Source organism: Pituophis catenifer, unplaced genomic scaffold, assembly GCF_029215685.1.
Source record: "Pituophis catenifer annectens isolate HBS135680 unplaced genomic scaffold, rPitCat1.0.hap2 SCAF_1, whole genome shotgun sequence".
Lineage (NCBI taxonomy): Eukaryota > Metazoa > Chordata > Lepidosauria > Squamata > Colubridae > Pituophis > Pituophis catenifer.
The window spans coordinates 127,120,374-127,136,595 of record NW_027256881.1 but is presented as its reverse complement, the minus strand read 5'-3'; the positions used below and the strand labels follow the sequence as shown (position 1 = coordinate 127,136,595).

General features: G+C 40.9%; 1 protein-coding gene across 1 annotated transcript in view; it reads right to left on the bottom strand.

The window, feature by feature from the left end:
• The window catches only part of CSMD1 (CUB and Sushi multiple domains 1), a 1,157,523-nt gene that overhangs the window by 205,311 nt on the left and 935,990 nt on the right, over positions 1-16,222 (bottom strand). The window contains exons 17-20 of the mRNA XM_070954938.1: positions 13,410-13,597; positions 5,701-5,889; positions 2,243-2,359; positions 931-1,146 (exon numbers count right to left, since the gene is read on the bottom strand). Coding sequence (XP_070811039.1) covers positions 931-1,146; positions 2,243-2,359; positions 5,701-5,889; positions 13,410-13,597 — 710 coding nt within the window. The remainder of the gene's footprint in view (positions 1-930; positions 1,147-2,242; positions 2,360-5,700; positions 5,890-13,409; positions 13,598-16,222) is intronic.

The following is a 16,222-nucleotide window of genomic DNA, read 5'->3' as shown; positions in this document are numbered from 1 at the left end:
TGAATAACTTTTCTCAAATAATAAAAACATTTTATTCTGGCAGAATGTTGTTGTCTGTTAAGTCCCTAATATTTAAGCAAAGCAGTATTTCCATTTTTGCTCCTGTTTCGTTCAAATATTTTTTATTTTATCACAACTCTGACCTTCAACTTCATGGAATGTAGCTTATGTATATGTATAAAAAAATGAAATGAAAATCTTTATATGAATAGACTGAGTAAGTTGGAGAAACATTACGATGTAACAAGATATTTTTATTGGTTTTCAAAGTAACTGGTAACCAAAGTAGTAACTGTCGTTCTATGCATAACTTTCTGAAATTGTTTTTGTAATTTCTTGAAATGAGCAATGGACTTAGCTCAATGAAGAAGAATGACAAATTTACAACAACTTCAAAAGGGCTTTGAATTTGTCTCAGTGAGACAAGTGAGATGCTACAGAAATTTATTTATTTATTTATTTATTAGATTTATATTGCCACCTATTCGCCCATGACGACTCAAGGCATCTTACAGAATATAAAAAAACACATTTAAAAAACTAAAACTCATAAAAAATCAAATAAATTAATGTAATAAAATCACTATAAATAGAACTTCCAGTGAAGTAAATACATATGCACTGAGCTGAGAACACTTTAAAAAGAAAAGTAACAAAGAACTAGATTAAGCAGTTTATTAGTAAACATATAGAACCTAACCCCCTTTCATATTTAACAGATTAACAGAGTTAGAAGGGACCTTGCAGGTCATCGAGTCCAACCCCATGCTCAAGCAGGAGACCCTACATGTGCCTCTACCTAGGATCGAACTCACAACCTCCTGATTGTGAGGCAAGAGCTCCACCTCTAGGCCATCAGGTCTTGGTTTTGCTATTTAATCATAATATAAGTATAAATAATTGGCAAAGCAACTATTTGCACATCTTTACCTGAAAATGTTATATTAAAACCTTCATAGGAGATGGAAAAATCAGAAATGAATCTAAGTTGTGCAGTAAAGTTTCCAAAGAGCCCAGCTTTAATGGTTGGAGGTAAAACAGATCCTGTTAATCTTGCCACGGGTTCCGTAAAGCTCCCATCTTCCGTGATGAGCAGATAGTCATGGGAGCTCTCCAGGTGAAAAGTGTGGAAGATCAGTTGAACACCTAGAAGGACGAGAAAATAACGTTTTGCTTTTGGGATTCGGGATAATTTAAATACGGCAGACTATTTTGCAATCAGAACTCTTGAGCTGAACCACTGATAACCCTAGAAAGCTAAGAGTTTAGCATTGATCTTAGTTCCACTATGAGAATCCCAGCAAGTAAAATGCCATTATACTTTCCTCAGTCCTAAAGCTGCCATTGCCTCTCCTTTCCTCCAAAACAAGTCTTTTGAGTCAGGGAAGGGAATGCCAGTAGGTGCATTATCATGGTAGATGCTGAAAGAGTCATGTCATATAGCCAAGTCACATCTCAAATCCCATGCAGCTGTGGCCTCTCCACTTCAGGCTGTGCTACAGTGCTTGCTATAGTTCTACAGTGAGTGAGATCAGTTGCTACTGCAATTAAGAGAGCAGCTACTGCCAAAGGTTTTATGTCTCAACTGGTCTTTTATTCCAAAATTGATTTTGCTCATGGTAAACTCTTTCTGTTCAAAGTAGAAACCCACTGCTACTATTGCATGTCTATTATATCACAGAATATTCATTGATAATATTCAGAACATATCAGGGGTGATATTCAGCAGGTTCTGACAGGTTCTGGAGAACTGGTAGCAGAAATTTTGAGTAGTTTGGAGAACTAGCAAATACCACCTCTGGCTGGCCCCAGAGTGAGGTGGGAATGGAGATTTTGCAATATCCTTCCCCCAGGAGTGGGGAGGGAATGTGGATTTTGCAGTATCCTTCCCCTGGAGTGGGGTGGAAATTGAGATTTTGCAGTATCTTTCCCCTGCCATGCCCACCAAGCCCACAGAATCAGTAGAAAAAAAAATTGAATTTCACCACTGGAACATATCATATTGAGACAGTAAAGAAAATAAAAAAAAATATTCATCAATCTCTACTCTAACCCTAAGCATATTCATTGTCATAACCATTTTATACTAGAGTTGTACAATTCTCAAAACCAATATATTTTGTATGTTTACGTATATCTGTCATAACTATTTGTCTTTCAAATAGTTTAAGTAACCATGGGTAAGTTTGCATTTTTGATTAAGGCATTCTCTTTGCGGGATGCCATTACACAATATTCTTACCTTTGCCATGAGAAACTTCAATTGTCCATGTGCAGTTTAAAGAATTGGGATAAAAATCAGGAAAGCCTGGAGACAGAAGAGTTCCACTCCTTCCATAAATATAGCCACCACATAGAGCTAATTCAAAAGAAAATAATTTCCAATTTAAAATTAAGAGGGATGATTCTTTATTTTGGGGAGACATATTATGAACAGGTGCTAATCAATAGTGCAAAATTTGCAAGGAAGGAAGGAAGGAAGGAAGGAAGGAAGGAAGGAAGGAAGGAAGGAAGGAAGGAAGGAAGAAAGGAAGGAAACATTTACCCTATATGATCCCCATGTTACATACTCATAATAGGTTCCTGCTGAAATAGAAATTTTATAAACATCATCACAGCAAATGAACTGATTAGAAACAGCAGTAGTAGTCAGATTAATGTGTACATCTGCATTAGGAGTCTATTTAGAATTGCCAGTGGCTGTCTTGTTTCCTTGGCAATCTGATAATAAAGAATTTTACAAGAATATATGTCAAAAAGAATAACAAGAGAAAAATAGAATATGTTGGTCTCTATCAGAAAGATAGCTGGTTACATTATCAAATACAGTGCGTAAACAGTGTGTAGACAGTCAGAACTGGTTTGGTGATCAGGGAATAAGATTACAATGCATAGGAGAAAGAAATAGTTTTATATGAAAAGCATCAACTCCAAATTATTTTCCTATCTTAATTTTCCCTGAGTTGTAGATTAATTATGAGTGCTTGATATTAAGATCTGTAAAAACAAATACCATTTTAAATTTATTTGATTGTCTTTGATCTAGGCTTAGGGCCAAATATATGAAACAACTTTATGATACGCTCGTTGCACTGTTTCATTAAAGGTTTGTTGGAGTACAGATTTTTAAATTCTTTTATCATCTTTGGTTTTCAAGGAACAGAAGATGCTTTTCATCACAGCTGTGTTATTATTATTTTTTATCAAAACTGAACCTCTGTGAAGATTAAAAGAAGTAAAATAGGCTAATGTGAATGATTATTTATCATAATAACTGCTCAACTTTGCATAATAAATGACATGTAGTTTGGCAGCAGCTATAATTTAGCATTTTCCCTGTATCTTTATGCTTTAATATTTACCTAATATATTTACTGAATGCTGCTATCCTGACATATTTGAACTAGCTAGTCAAATGAGAACATACAATAAAACTCTTAAAGGAGCAGAAAGATTCCTAGATAGCATGCTAAATTAGAACAGCTTTGACAGGTAGGTCAGTTTAGATTAGAAGGATCCAAGTCAGAGGTGGGTTTCAGCAGGTTCTGACCAGTTCTGGAGAACCGGTAGCAGAAATTTTGAGTAGTTCGGAGAAATGATAGTAAAAATTCTGACTGGCCCGTCCCCATCTATTCTCTGCCTCCCAAGTCCCAGCTGATAGGGAGGAAATGGGGATTTTGCAGTATCCTTCCCCTGGATTGGGGAGGGAATGGAGATTTTACAGTATCCTTCCCCTGCCACGCCCACCAAGCCACACCCACCAAGCCATGCCATGCCCACCAAGCCATACCCACAGAACCGGTAGTAAAAAAATTTGAAACCCACCACTGATCCAAGTCTACTGCTTTTCTAAAAGTATCTGAATCATTATATTACTAGTGATGTCGTAATTGTTGGTACCACAAACCAAAATAGCATGGAAGGCAATCAGCAGTGACTAAAAACCAGGGTATGATTGCAGCAGCAAGTAGCAGCCTAGAGAAGCCTGAAAGATTTCAGCCTTTGTGCCAGTTGCTACCAAAGTGAACCCCATGGTATATACTGCAATGCTTACATTGGGAGAAGATGTAAAATATTCATTTTGGATGAGAAGGAGGAAAGAAGCTAATTCACTTTGCCTATGGGAGGTTTAAGAGAGAAAGGCTATGTCATGTGGCCATGCCTTGGGTATTTTAAATTTCTGGGGTTTTAAATGGTGCCAAATTTATTTAATAATTTTAAATTTTAAATTGATGTTTGTCTTGTGTTTTAAATAGGCTGTACACCGCCCTGAGTCCTTCAGGAGAAGGGCGGTATAGAAATAAAATTAATAATAATAATAATAATAATAATAATAATAATAATAATAATAATAATAATAATAATAATAATATAATGATTAACACAACATTTTCAACCTAAAAATAAAGGGTTGTGTATATGGCCATTTCCCTCTCTTTCCTACCTTCTCACTGTCTCCAATCCCCAGCAATCCTTTATCTAAACAGTACTGGACAATAAATAAGGCAGACTGTATTTGAAATATGTTGATGCTTCTCTATTTGTTCTAAATATTGATTGCATTCTAAGCCAGGTGGTAAGAAAAAGGATTCAACATAACTAAGACAAGCTATCAATCCCATCTTCATTTTTTATAACCAGCACCAAGCTTATTTAAGTATTTTTAAAGAATGTTTAAAGTAATTGACTCTATATATTTAGATCATGTATTAAATTACAGCATAATTTTCAGAACAGCTATAATATTCTATAGCTCTATAGACATATAACAAAGCACATAATCCTATCAGTCCTTCTCAATATGTCATTAAAGTTTTCTATAGGACACTTCCATAAAATATGTTTCAGCATTCTGAAAAATGTTGGTCTGTGCTGAAAACTTTGTCCTCCCTTTGAAATTTATACACCTCCACTAACATTCTGAAAAAGTAAGTTGATCTGGCTAATTAGCCCCAGGTACTTTTAAGAAACTTACAAAACAACAATAAACCCTTCCAAACTTGTTTTTGCCTGTTTTGTATCAACTAATTTACAACCTCCTGAAAATTCATTAGCCAAAGCCTGCTCCTTTAAAGTTGATTGACAATGGTTTTTCAAAAGGGGCTATATAGTTATGAAATATCTCTCATCTAGAGTCTGTTAAATACTGCTTTTTTTTAAGTTGCAAAATCTCATTTGTGAAATAAGTCTTACTAAGATATTTAGATGTTCTGGTATAAATTGATTATATTGGTTTTATTAATAACATATATTTATAATAATAGTATAGTATAGTATAGTATAGTATAGTATAGTATAGTATAGTATAGTATAGTATAGTATAGTATAGTATAGTATAGTATATGGATAACCTATCATAATATATCATATCATATAAATGCATTATTGCAAAACCTATTTTTGCTTTATTATGCTTGTTTTATCAGTCAGTTTGGGAGATGTGGCTCGGAAAAGTTAAAGTAAGTAAATAACTGCTACCATAACTACAGCATAAAATTATACATTATTTTGCTTTTATGCTTCCCAGGAAGCCATACATCAATGGGAACAGGTAAGGCAGAGGTTCTTACGTACACAAAAGGAGTTTTAAAAACAAGCAACCTGAATAATTCAATTTTTCTGGACTTTATTAATACATAAAATATGAAAAGATGGAATTGTGATATTGTCCTTATTTTGATAGTATCTTCTGTTGCTTACCATCACAGCTAGGCAGTGCATGATTCCACTGATGGTTTCTTTCACACACAAGTGTCTCATCATCACTCAGAGTATAACCTGGATCACAGCTAAATGTTACCGTAGATCGGATACTGAAATTATTCCCAAGACGGTGGCCATTTACTGGAATTCCTGGGTCAAGGCAAGAATCGGATTCCAGTGTGACACCTGATCAGGACAGAGAAAACAATTCCAAGCAAAATTAAATTTAAAAAAAAAAAATCCCAAATATTTTTGTTACTGTTATTTCCATAATCATTACTTTAAAAAACAAGGACCAAAAAACTCCAATACTGATTTAAGGAAGCAAATAATTAAATGAATATCAAAAATATATCTAACAGATTGCATCCAATTTTCCTGTTTTCTTTCTTTAAATTATCCTCTCACATATTTAAATTTTATCTTTTTGTCTTTTCCTAACAGTGAGAACAATTAACCAGCGGAAGAGCTTGCCTTCAGAAGTTGTGGGTGCTTCATCACTGGAGGTTTTTAAGAAACCACTGGACAGCCACCTGTCTGAAATGGTACAGGATCTCCTCCTTGAACAGGGGGTTGACTTAGAAGACATTCAAGGTCCCTTCCACTCTATACTGATTGATGGATTGATCTTATTTGTTGAGAAAAGCAGATTTGATTTGTAAAAAACCCAATGACATTTTACTCAGCAACACTGTGAGAGGCTGCAATGTGTTAATCGCAGGGTCAAGCTGGGCAGTCTATGTGTTGGTTTTCTAATTTTCTAAGTTGTGGTTTAATCAAAACAGTCAAGATGAGAATGAAGATGGGCCCTCCAACCTGCTTTCTAATGTGTCAGCCTTTTCAAATAAACCAAACAGGAAATGTTAAGTTGGGTGAATGAGGACGCAGCAAGCCAGGCAGTGAGTGACAACAGGTCTTTATTGTAGGGTGAGAACCCAGCGACTGACCTAGGGAAACAGCTCCCTTTATATACCTTGCAGCTGTGGTGGTCAGTCAATCAGCTGATGGTCAGTTAGTTCAAACTTCCCACCAAGAAAACCTATTTACATAACACTCCTCCCCTCCCAGAAGTCACTTTGGGTGTTATTTACATACAAAGTCTCTCAGGTGACTAGGGCATGTATGTATCCTGGTCGACTTGCGCAGTTCAGTTGGAGGGGAGGCGTCGAGCAGGTCGGAGGGACTCCCTGTCTCTCCCTGCTCCACCAATGGAACCTCCGAGATCTCTTTGTGGGCGGCAACTTCCCCGGTCAGTGGAAACTCTTCGATGGGGTGGTGCTGGATGCCAGGATCGTCAGCTAAGTCCTCCGCTGCCCTCGGGCTTGACGTAGTTTGTGGTTCTGGTTGGTAGTCAGGGAGCAGTTTGTTGAAGTTTTCCTCGGCGTCTGCGGCTATTCAGTTGATCTATGTGCCTGCGCCAAACTCTCCCGTCCCCCATGTCTACTGTGCCTCAGTTGATCTATGTGCCTGCGCCAAACTCTCCCGTCCCCCATGTCTACTCTGTATGATTTGGGCCCCGTGATTTCTGTGATTGTTCCTGCTTCCCAGAGTGGGCCCTTCCCATAGTTCCTGGCATGTACTGGCGTCCCTATGGTGAATTTCCTGAGCTTCCTCTCCACCCCCCTTGAAAACCTCGGGGGAATAGTTAGGATTCAGCCTATCCAGTACCCCTTGGAGCTTCCTTCCCACTAACAGCTCTGCCGGGCTTCGGCCTGTAGCAGCACACGGTGTGGAGTGCTGGGCTGTTAGAAATCGATCTATTATTTCCTGCCAGTCTCCGGGGCCTAGGCATGAGAGTGCCTCCTTGGCCATTCTTACAAATCTCTCAGCCTGCCCATTATTAGCCAGATGGAACGGGGCCGAGAGGACGTGTCTGACCCCCAAGTCTGCTAAATACCCCTCGAATTGTGTGGCCGTGAATTGGGGCCCGTTGTCTGACACTAGGATGTCCGGTAACCCATGGTGGCGAACAACTGTCTCAGTTCCCTAATAATCACGTTGGTGGTAGAGGCCCTCATGAGCTTAATCTCTAGCCACTTTGAAAAGGCATCTACTACGACATAAAGGTCTGTCCGTGAAACGGCCCAGCGAAGTGGATCCTGGACCAGGGCCCCTTGGGTCTTTCCCACTCCCTCACCGGTGCTGTTGGTGGGTCTGGCCTAGACTCCTGGCAGGGCTGGCATCTCCCCACCCACTCGGTAATGTCTACATCCATGTTGGGCCACCAGACGTAGCTCCTGGCTAGTCCCTTCATCTAAACAATCCCAGGGTGCCCCTCATGCAACAGTGTTAAGACTTTTTCCCTTAGGCACAAGGGAACAATAACCCGATCGCCCCATAATAGCCACCCCCCTTGCATGGTTAGCTTGTCCCGTTTGCTCGCGTACTGTTTAAATTCCCCGCCCCCAGTCTTCTCTGGCCACCCCCTCATCACCCAACTTGCGACTGTCCAGATCACGTGGTCCTTGGTTGAGGCTCTTGCTACTTCTGCTGATGTAATGGGCCCCTAGTCCAATACGCCTATAGGCAGAATGGGGATGCCAGGTGTGGGGTCTTCCAGCTAGTCTGGTAGTGGGCATCGGCTGAGTGTGTCGGTGTTGCCCATGTCCGCCCCTGGTCGATGTACCAGGCGATAAGAGTATGCTGCAAGGAAGATGGCCCAGCGTGTCATCCTGGGCGATAGGGCTGCCGGTGTTGGTCGGTCTCCTGCGATGAGACCCAGGAGTGGGCAATGGTCGGTGATCAGGTCAAAGTCCCTCCTGAATAGGTACTCGTGGAACTTTTTTACTCCGGAGACGGCGGCGAGGGCCTTCTTGTCAAGCTGGCTGTAATTTCTCTCAGCGCTTGACAGAGTTTGGGAGTAGTAGGCGATGGGTGCCTCTAGGCCATTCGGGAGTCTATGGCTCAGGATGGCTCCCACACCGAAAGGGGATGCATCACAAGCTAAAACAAGGGGAAGTGTAGAGTTGTATTGTATCAAGAAACTCTCAGCTGACAGCAATTTCTTAATGTTCGCGAATGCATTGTCCTCGGCCTTCCTCCATTTCCAGGTTGACTTCTTGGCTAACAGTCTGTGCAGGGGTTCAGCCACTGTTGCCTTGTCTTTTAGGAAAATTGCGTAGAAATTTAACAGTCCCAGGAACGCCTCTAGTTCCGCCTTGTCCTTAGGGGTGGGGGCCTCCTGGATTGCCCTGATTTTACTCTCAGTGGGGTGTATGCCGGTGCCATCTACTCGGTACCCTAGGAACTTTACTGAGGGGACCGCGATCATGCATTTGTTGCGTTTGACCCGGAGACCAGCATTTCTGAATTTTTCTAGGACCTCAAAACCAGTCCATGACCAGGAGGCTCGGGAGCTTGCTGCTGACAATGGTGAGGGGCAGTTTCTCGCTGAACTACCCATATCGCACTTGGAACTCGCCATCCCTTCGACGGGAATCCAGTTCCCTTGATAGTCCTTTAGCCGGCGCTGCTGTGGTTGGAGCTGCCTCTTGTGTGCGCTGGGGATGGCTTTCTTTAGGTTAGCCCACGACATGATGGATATGGGGGATCCCGTGTCGATCTCCATCTGGCACTCACGTCCCTCAATCTCGACTGCAGTGTAGGTCTTTTCTCCGGGAGAGGTGCAGGTCTGGCTGATGCGGATAGTGTAGGCCTCGACGTCTTCAAGTTTCGTGCCCTTCCGGCTTCCACCATCTTTATTAGTCCTCTGGCGCAGCGCTGTCTCAGGCTTGGCCTCGTGGTTTGTAGCCTCGTGCTTGCTTGGCCCTGCAGACTCGAGCGATGTGGCCCTTTTTCTCACAGAAACAGCAGATCACATCTCGGAACTTACAGTTGTGTCGGGAGTGGGGCCTTCTGCATCTGGCGCAGTCATCCCTGGGTCCCCGTCAGTCCGGCCTGGACTGTTCTGTGTGGTAGACCTCCTCCTCGGACTCCCCTTTGCTCTCGGTGCTTATGGCTTCACGGTGCACAGTCGCCGACCTCTGTGCTGTCCGGCCCTGGGTGGTCCCTTGCAATCTCTCGGCAGCCTTTACGGACAACTCTTGGGCTCTTGCTTCATCTAGTGCGATGTGCAGGGTCAGGTTCGATCTCGCAAGTAGTCTCTGTTGTAGTCGGCTGTCCCTCACTCCGCAAATTATTTGCTCTAGGAGCATTTCATCCAAGTCTCGGTACTCGCACTGGTTTGTGCCCTTACGCAGGGCAGCAATATACTCGCTGATTGACTCGCTGTCCTACTGCAGCCTTTGCTGGAACTTGTACCGCTGGACATACTTGGAAGGCGTGGGGCATAGTGGTCTTTCAGCAGGGTCTGCAGCATTGACCATGATATGGTGTGGACCAAATTCGGCTCCAACAAGGCTTCACCTGTGTCGAACACCCGGGGTCCACAGTGGCTCAGGAACAGGGCATTCTTCCGAACGTCCGGTAGTCCTTGCAGGTCGTTGGCCACCATGAAGCACTTGAACCGGAACATGTAGGATCCCCACTTCTCTTCCTTGGGGTTGAAAGGAGCTTGCGGGGTGTAGGCAGACATCGTTCGCGATTCTCTGGTGCTCTGCTCGCTCACCTGGCTGGATTCTGGATTCGGGCATTCCATGTTTCTCTCGGAATGTGGTTTCAGCTCTTTCCTTGGCTTCTGGCCTCATATCCCACCTTTGTTGCCAATGTTAACTTAGGTGAATGAGGATGCAGCAAGCCAGGCAGTGAGTGACAACAGCTCTTTATTGTAGGGTGAGAACCCAGCGACTGACCTAGGGAAACAGCTCCCTTTATATACCTTGCAGCTGTGATGGTCAGCCAATCAGCTGATGGTCAGTTAGCTCAAACTTCCCGCCAAGAAAACCTATTTACATAACAGGAAACGTGACCAGATAAGTTAAATCTACTTTATTATAAAGCTTCATTAACAGAATCTTTTGTGTATGAAAGTACAAATCTCCCACCTTCTCTTTACAGCCTGAGAACTTAGGATGGATTCCTTATGAGCCTCTTTCTCTGCCTATAATGCAGTTACAGGCTATGTCCTCTCTTATCTGACAATTCCCTAAGCAGCATCTCTTGCCTCATCTTCCAAGGTCATTCCCACATACCACTAGAAATGCCAGACTAGTTGGTGTACTGTAAAAGCATCTATCACTCGTAATTTATCCTTGGCTTAAAATGCTGACATACTATGTATCAAAAAAAAAAAAATTGCAACATAGAACAGAAGGCATTCGTCTATCTTAGCTTCAGCCAATAGGCTATTCTATAGATTGCTAGACTAGGTTTTGAGAAGTGGTGGCCACACTATATATTAATTAATGTATGTTTCTTTCTCCTTCTATCCTAGCCACTTTTTACAGAGACATGATTGAGAGTGTTTCACTGTTTGATTTGGTGTCAGCAGTGCCTCAGACAGAAGGTCCATACAGAGAGTGGTAAGGACAGCCGAGAAGATTATAGGAAGGTTGCTTCCCGTTATTAAGGATACTGCTTATAAGTGTTATGTGCTTAGAACTTAAAGCATTGTTAGAGACCCCACATACCCACTTTATGGTCTGTTTCTTTTGCTCCCCTCTGGGAGGAGGTTTCGAAGTATTTCTAGCAACACTACCAGATTCTGTAACACAGGTTTGTCAAACTTGATTTCATTGAGGGTCGCATCAGGGTTCTGTTTGACCTTGGTGGCTGAGGTGGGCATGGCCAAGGTGGGCGTGGCCAGCTTGACGTCACTCATGTCGGGGGCACTTGTGGTGGCCTGAGTGCTTAGCCAGTGAAAACAGGCTCCCGATCTCCATTTTCAGCTGTGACGGCGTCTTGCAACCCTCTGCCAGTGAAAATGGAACTCAAATGGACCGCACATGCACCCCCTGGCCCAATTTTCAGCTGAGACAGCCTCCTGAAGCCCTCTGCCACCAAAATTGAGGTCCATTTTTACTGGCAGAGGGCTGCAGGAGGCCGCTATGGCTGGAAACAGGGCCTGGGAGGGCCATGCGCAGCCCTCCGAAGCTCCATTTTTGCTGTCAGAGGCACTGTGGGCCGGTCCTTCACTGTTTCCAGGGCGGCCCCATGGGCCAGATCTAAGCACCCTGTGGGCCGAATCCGGCCCCCGGGCCTTGAGTTTGACACCCCTGCTATAACAGCATTGTTCTCTATGCCATCCATCTGGTAAACTCGCAAGATTCATTTTTCTCAGCATGTACACGTATGCATACGAACTAGACAGTGTTATTTCTCTGTGTCATATAATATATGTGGGTATGAGGGCATATGCATAATTTTGTATTTATTTATTTATTGACATGTTTATGTAGTGTATATTGGAGGTGGTGAGACTTGTATGCAACAGAATCTCATTTTAATGTATGCCGATTGGTGTACATTCAAAGTGAAAATAAAGTTATTTCTAAGTCTGCTGCTGCAGCTGACCACCCAAGACAGAATAGAGTATAATAAGTGGCCATCCTCTCTGCTGCATAATAGTTTCTTTTCCTGAACTAGCCAGAATGATCTCAGCTGATTACCCTTGGCTCCTTATCCTAGGGGATTTCAATGAGATTGTTCCACTAGGAGCAGTTTGAAATGCCATGTCCTTCATAACAACCCAGCTGGCAGAGCAGGATACAGAATTTAGTTTCTATTCAGGTAGAGCTGATGATCTGAAGACAGAGGTGTCCCTTGAGGCTCTGTTCTCATAGACAAATGATTCCATCATCAGTCTTAGATTGGCATTACATACAATATAAAGCTCTGCAGTGATAGAGAAAAGGTTAAAACAGTTCAACCCAAACGAGGGTTGTTTTTGGAATGCACTTAGGGAACTTCCTGCTGCAGTTCTTTTTAACTCACAAATATAGACTCAAAGCACTGGAAATGGAAGACAGGAAGTTGGGTTTTTGGGATCTTCCTTCAGTAGCTGGGGAAGATCTCCCACCCCCATTTCCAAGCTTTCCAACTGTGGGACTACTCCATATTAATCCAAATCAATGAGGGAGTTTCATTGGTAAAACAACCAACATTTGCAACTCTGATTTCATGAATGTTCATAGGATCCATCAGTTCCTTAAAGAGAGGCAGCAAATGATTGATTCATGTCCTAATCATGTCATTTCTGGATTTTTGCAGCAATCTGCTAGTCAAATTACCTAATGCATCTTCCTACCCCCTGATGTTTACCTACAACAGTGCAGTTTTCACTGCTCTGAACAACTTTTATTTCTCTGTTACCAATCCCTATACCGGATGCATGTTTGCAAAAAGGACCCCTACTTATTTGGTAAATTTGCTTGAGTATTTTGACCCTGTAAACTGAACCTAATTATCTAATCATGACCATCTGCTACCTTCAGTTTATGGTGTGCATGAAAAATAAAACTGCTGCTGGTGCTAATACTGTATGCTTTTCTAGATATCAGAATTATTATTGTAAATCAGAAAGTATAAAATCAATTTCAGTGTATCGGCTATATGCAAGGTGGCAGTTTCTGAGTGGTTTGAACATAAATAACACTGAAGACAGCTGTTGCAAATGAAGATTTCCCATTCTATTCATAAAGATGGACAGAGGGCTACTGCTCAATTACACTGGAACCCCAATATAAACAAGGTGTTATATTGGTACAAAACTTTTACGCTTGATTTATCTAAAACATTCGCATCCCGACTGTATATCCCATTCTATACAGTTAACAGTGGCTAACAAATCATAAAAAGATCAGACTTACTCTCATAGTGAATTAAGAAACCAACACTAGAACGGCTGTTGTCCGTGGTGAATAACAGATACATAAAATTGCCAGTACTAATAAGAAACTGTGGTGCTTGGGTACCATGATATTCCCCAATTAATGGTGATGAACCACTTGGTCCATCTCTGACTTCCAATGTATCATAATTTACTTCTGTTTGGAATCTGTAACAACAAAAGATAAGTTTGTTCAGTAGATTTGCAAAGTAGGTAGCATAATAACTAAATAAATCAGAATAATCATAAACACAATTCAGGGCATGTTTCTGGAATCTCTAGCAATAATTTTTCTGATAAGAAGTAGAAGTTACACAATTGATTTAGTCTTCATATCTTCCTTATGTTTTATAATGATTTCATATTTTACAGGAAAATACACAATCCACCATAGTTGGCAAACTATATCTATGGAAGCAGGATGGGCTAGGGCATTTGGAAGGATCAAAGGCCATTTATGATCTCATGAAACTCAGAAAACATGAAACATAACATTCAAATGAATAAACCACTTGTTTGATTTAATATATATGAAATCTAGGGATCATAATTCAGTGGTAGAACTCATATTTTCTATTTGTAAAATCCAATTTAGCAACTTTAAAATATGTGGTCTTCAACTCCCAGAATTACCTAGTTACATTCTGGGAGTTGAGGTCTGCATAAAATTGCCAATATTGAGAAAGACTGGCCTAGACCGACCAATACTCTAGTTAATATATAACATTATACAATAGCTTTCTAAAAAAGTGTGTATGAAAGACATAAGATATTGCCACTTCCACATAACTGAGAGTTAGATGCAAAGGACTTTTAAATCTTTACACTTGTACACATACTAGAGGTTTAGTATTTGTTCAACGATGTTTAGACATTAAGTAAAGAAAATTATTAACCTTATGGTGAAATTAATCAAAGTAACAACTAAAAACAGAAAAATGAGTGAAGTGGCACTTTGAGTTTTCAGAGTTACACAAAATATCAGTTGCCAAATTGATACTAAAAGAACCATTCTCTTTTATTCCAGTCAAGTTTTCCATACCTTGGGAATGCACATTTTAAAAAAATTATTATTATTTGTGCATCAGATAAACCCAGTTCCATCATGTGGCTGGTCTAGACTTATGTGTAACACCATCTGATTGTGTCTAAATATTGTAGATTCATCTGACAGCCTTTCCAACTAGAACAGTAGAAGCCCTTTGCTTCTGTTTGTCTGATCAAGCCTTTTCCCCTCCTGTTTACAAAGCATCCCCGAAAGCATTCATGCAGAAACACGGCAGTCTTGCTGTGCAAGATTCTTAACCTTTTGGCTTCAGAGATGAAGAAAGGGTTTGAGATGTTAAAGAAGAGACACATCCAGGAAATCTATCATGGGATTGATTTATTTGATCTCAGGTAAGGATAGTGGCAAAAGGTCCCGTGTTCCTGAAGTACTCCTGTTTGACCTGGCTTATGAACTTTCTTTTCCATATAATAAAGAGGGCACAAGAATGTTGTTACACAGAGCCATTTTCACTTCTTTGGACAAACATTCATTTTTCATAAGGAACCAGGAACAAACAGCTACATTTTGCATGTCTTGAGCTTTTCTTTTTCATTCCTTTTAACATCTTTAGTAAATACTACTGAGGCATACAAATTTGTCTACTGACTTTGAGGGATGTCTATGTAGTGTTTGCAATTTTATTTTCCCGGTCAAACACCACCAGCTTTGTCTTTGATAAATCAGTTCTTGGAATCCTGCTCCATTGCATCATGCAATCTGACCTTTGCTGAAAACCATTTGGATTATCGGCTAACAAGAACCGAATGATCTGCGTACAAAAGTCCGTGTTCATTCACATCCTCAGCCAACACAACTTTAACAAATAATTACAAGCATTACTTATGCATTTATCCATAGCAGCATTAAGAACCAAGGGAAATGCATATGTTCTTGTTTACTCTCTGCTCACTGTTGAACAATTTGCTAAGCAATCCATTTATTCTCATGAATGTTTATTTCCATAACATGCTATACCTATTCTACTGAGCAAACAACCTTCATTTTTATATTGGCACAACATTTTCCATAATTCAGATGCATCCCTATTTTCATAGTCCAGAAATCTACAATATACGTTCTTATGTTCAAATATTTCTCGGTGATTTGCTGAGGGAGAAAAAAAATGAACCGGACTTCTAAAATTATGTTCATCCCTACCTCTTCAAATTTCCAAACAAAATTCTGTCAAACTACAAATTCAAGGATTAACAATATACAGGTCATAATCGATTTAGTGACTGTTCGAAGTTACAACAGCGCTAAAAAAAAGTGACAACCGTTCCTCATGCTTACAACCGTCACAGCATCCCCATAATCATCTGATCAAAATTTGAGCACTTGGCAAGCAACATGTATTTATGATGGTTGCAGCATCCCGGGGTCACGTGATCATCATTTGTGACCTTGCCAGATGGCTTGCGATAATCTGGAGGAAGCCATATTCACTTAAAGAACCCATGATTCACTTAACTACAGTGATTTGCTTAACAGCCATGGTAAAAAAAAAGGTCATAAAATTAGGCACGGCTCACTTAACAGCTGCCTTGCTTAGTAACCAAAGTTCTGGATTCAGTTGTGATTATAACTCGAGGACCACCCTGTACACCTTAAAGGATGTCTCCTGATGGTGTTTCCTTTGAGTATAAGGTATTCTATGGATTAGCTTCTCCACAAGGCAACTTATTTCAAGCAAGCTTACAATGGGTCTGATGAGCTTGTTCACCACTATGAGTGGTGAGTATGAG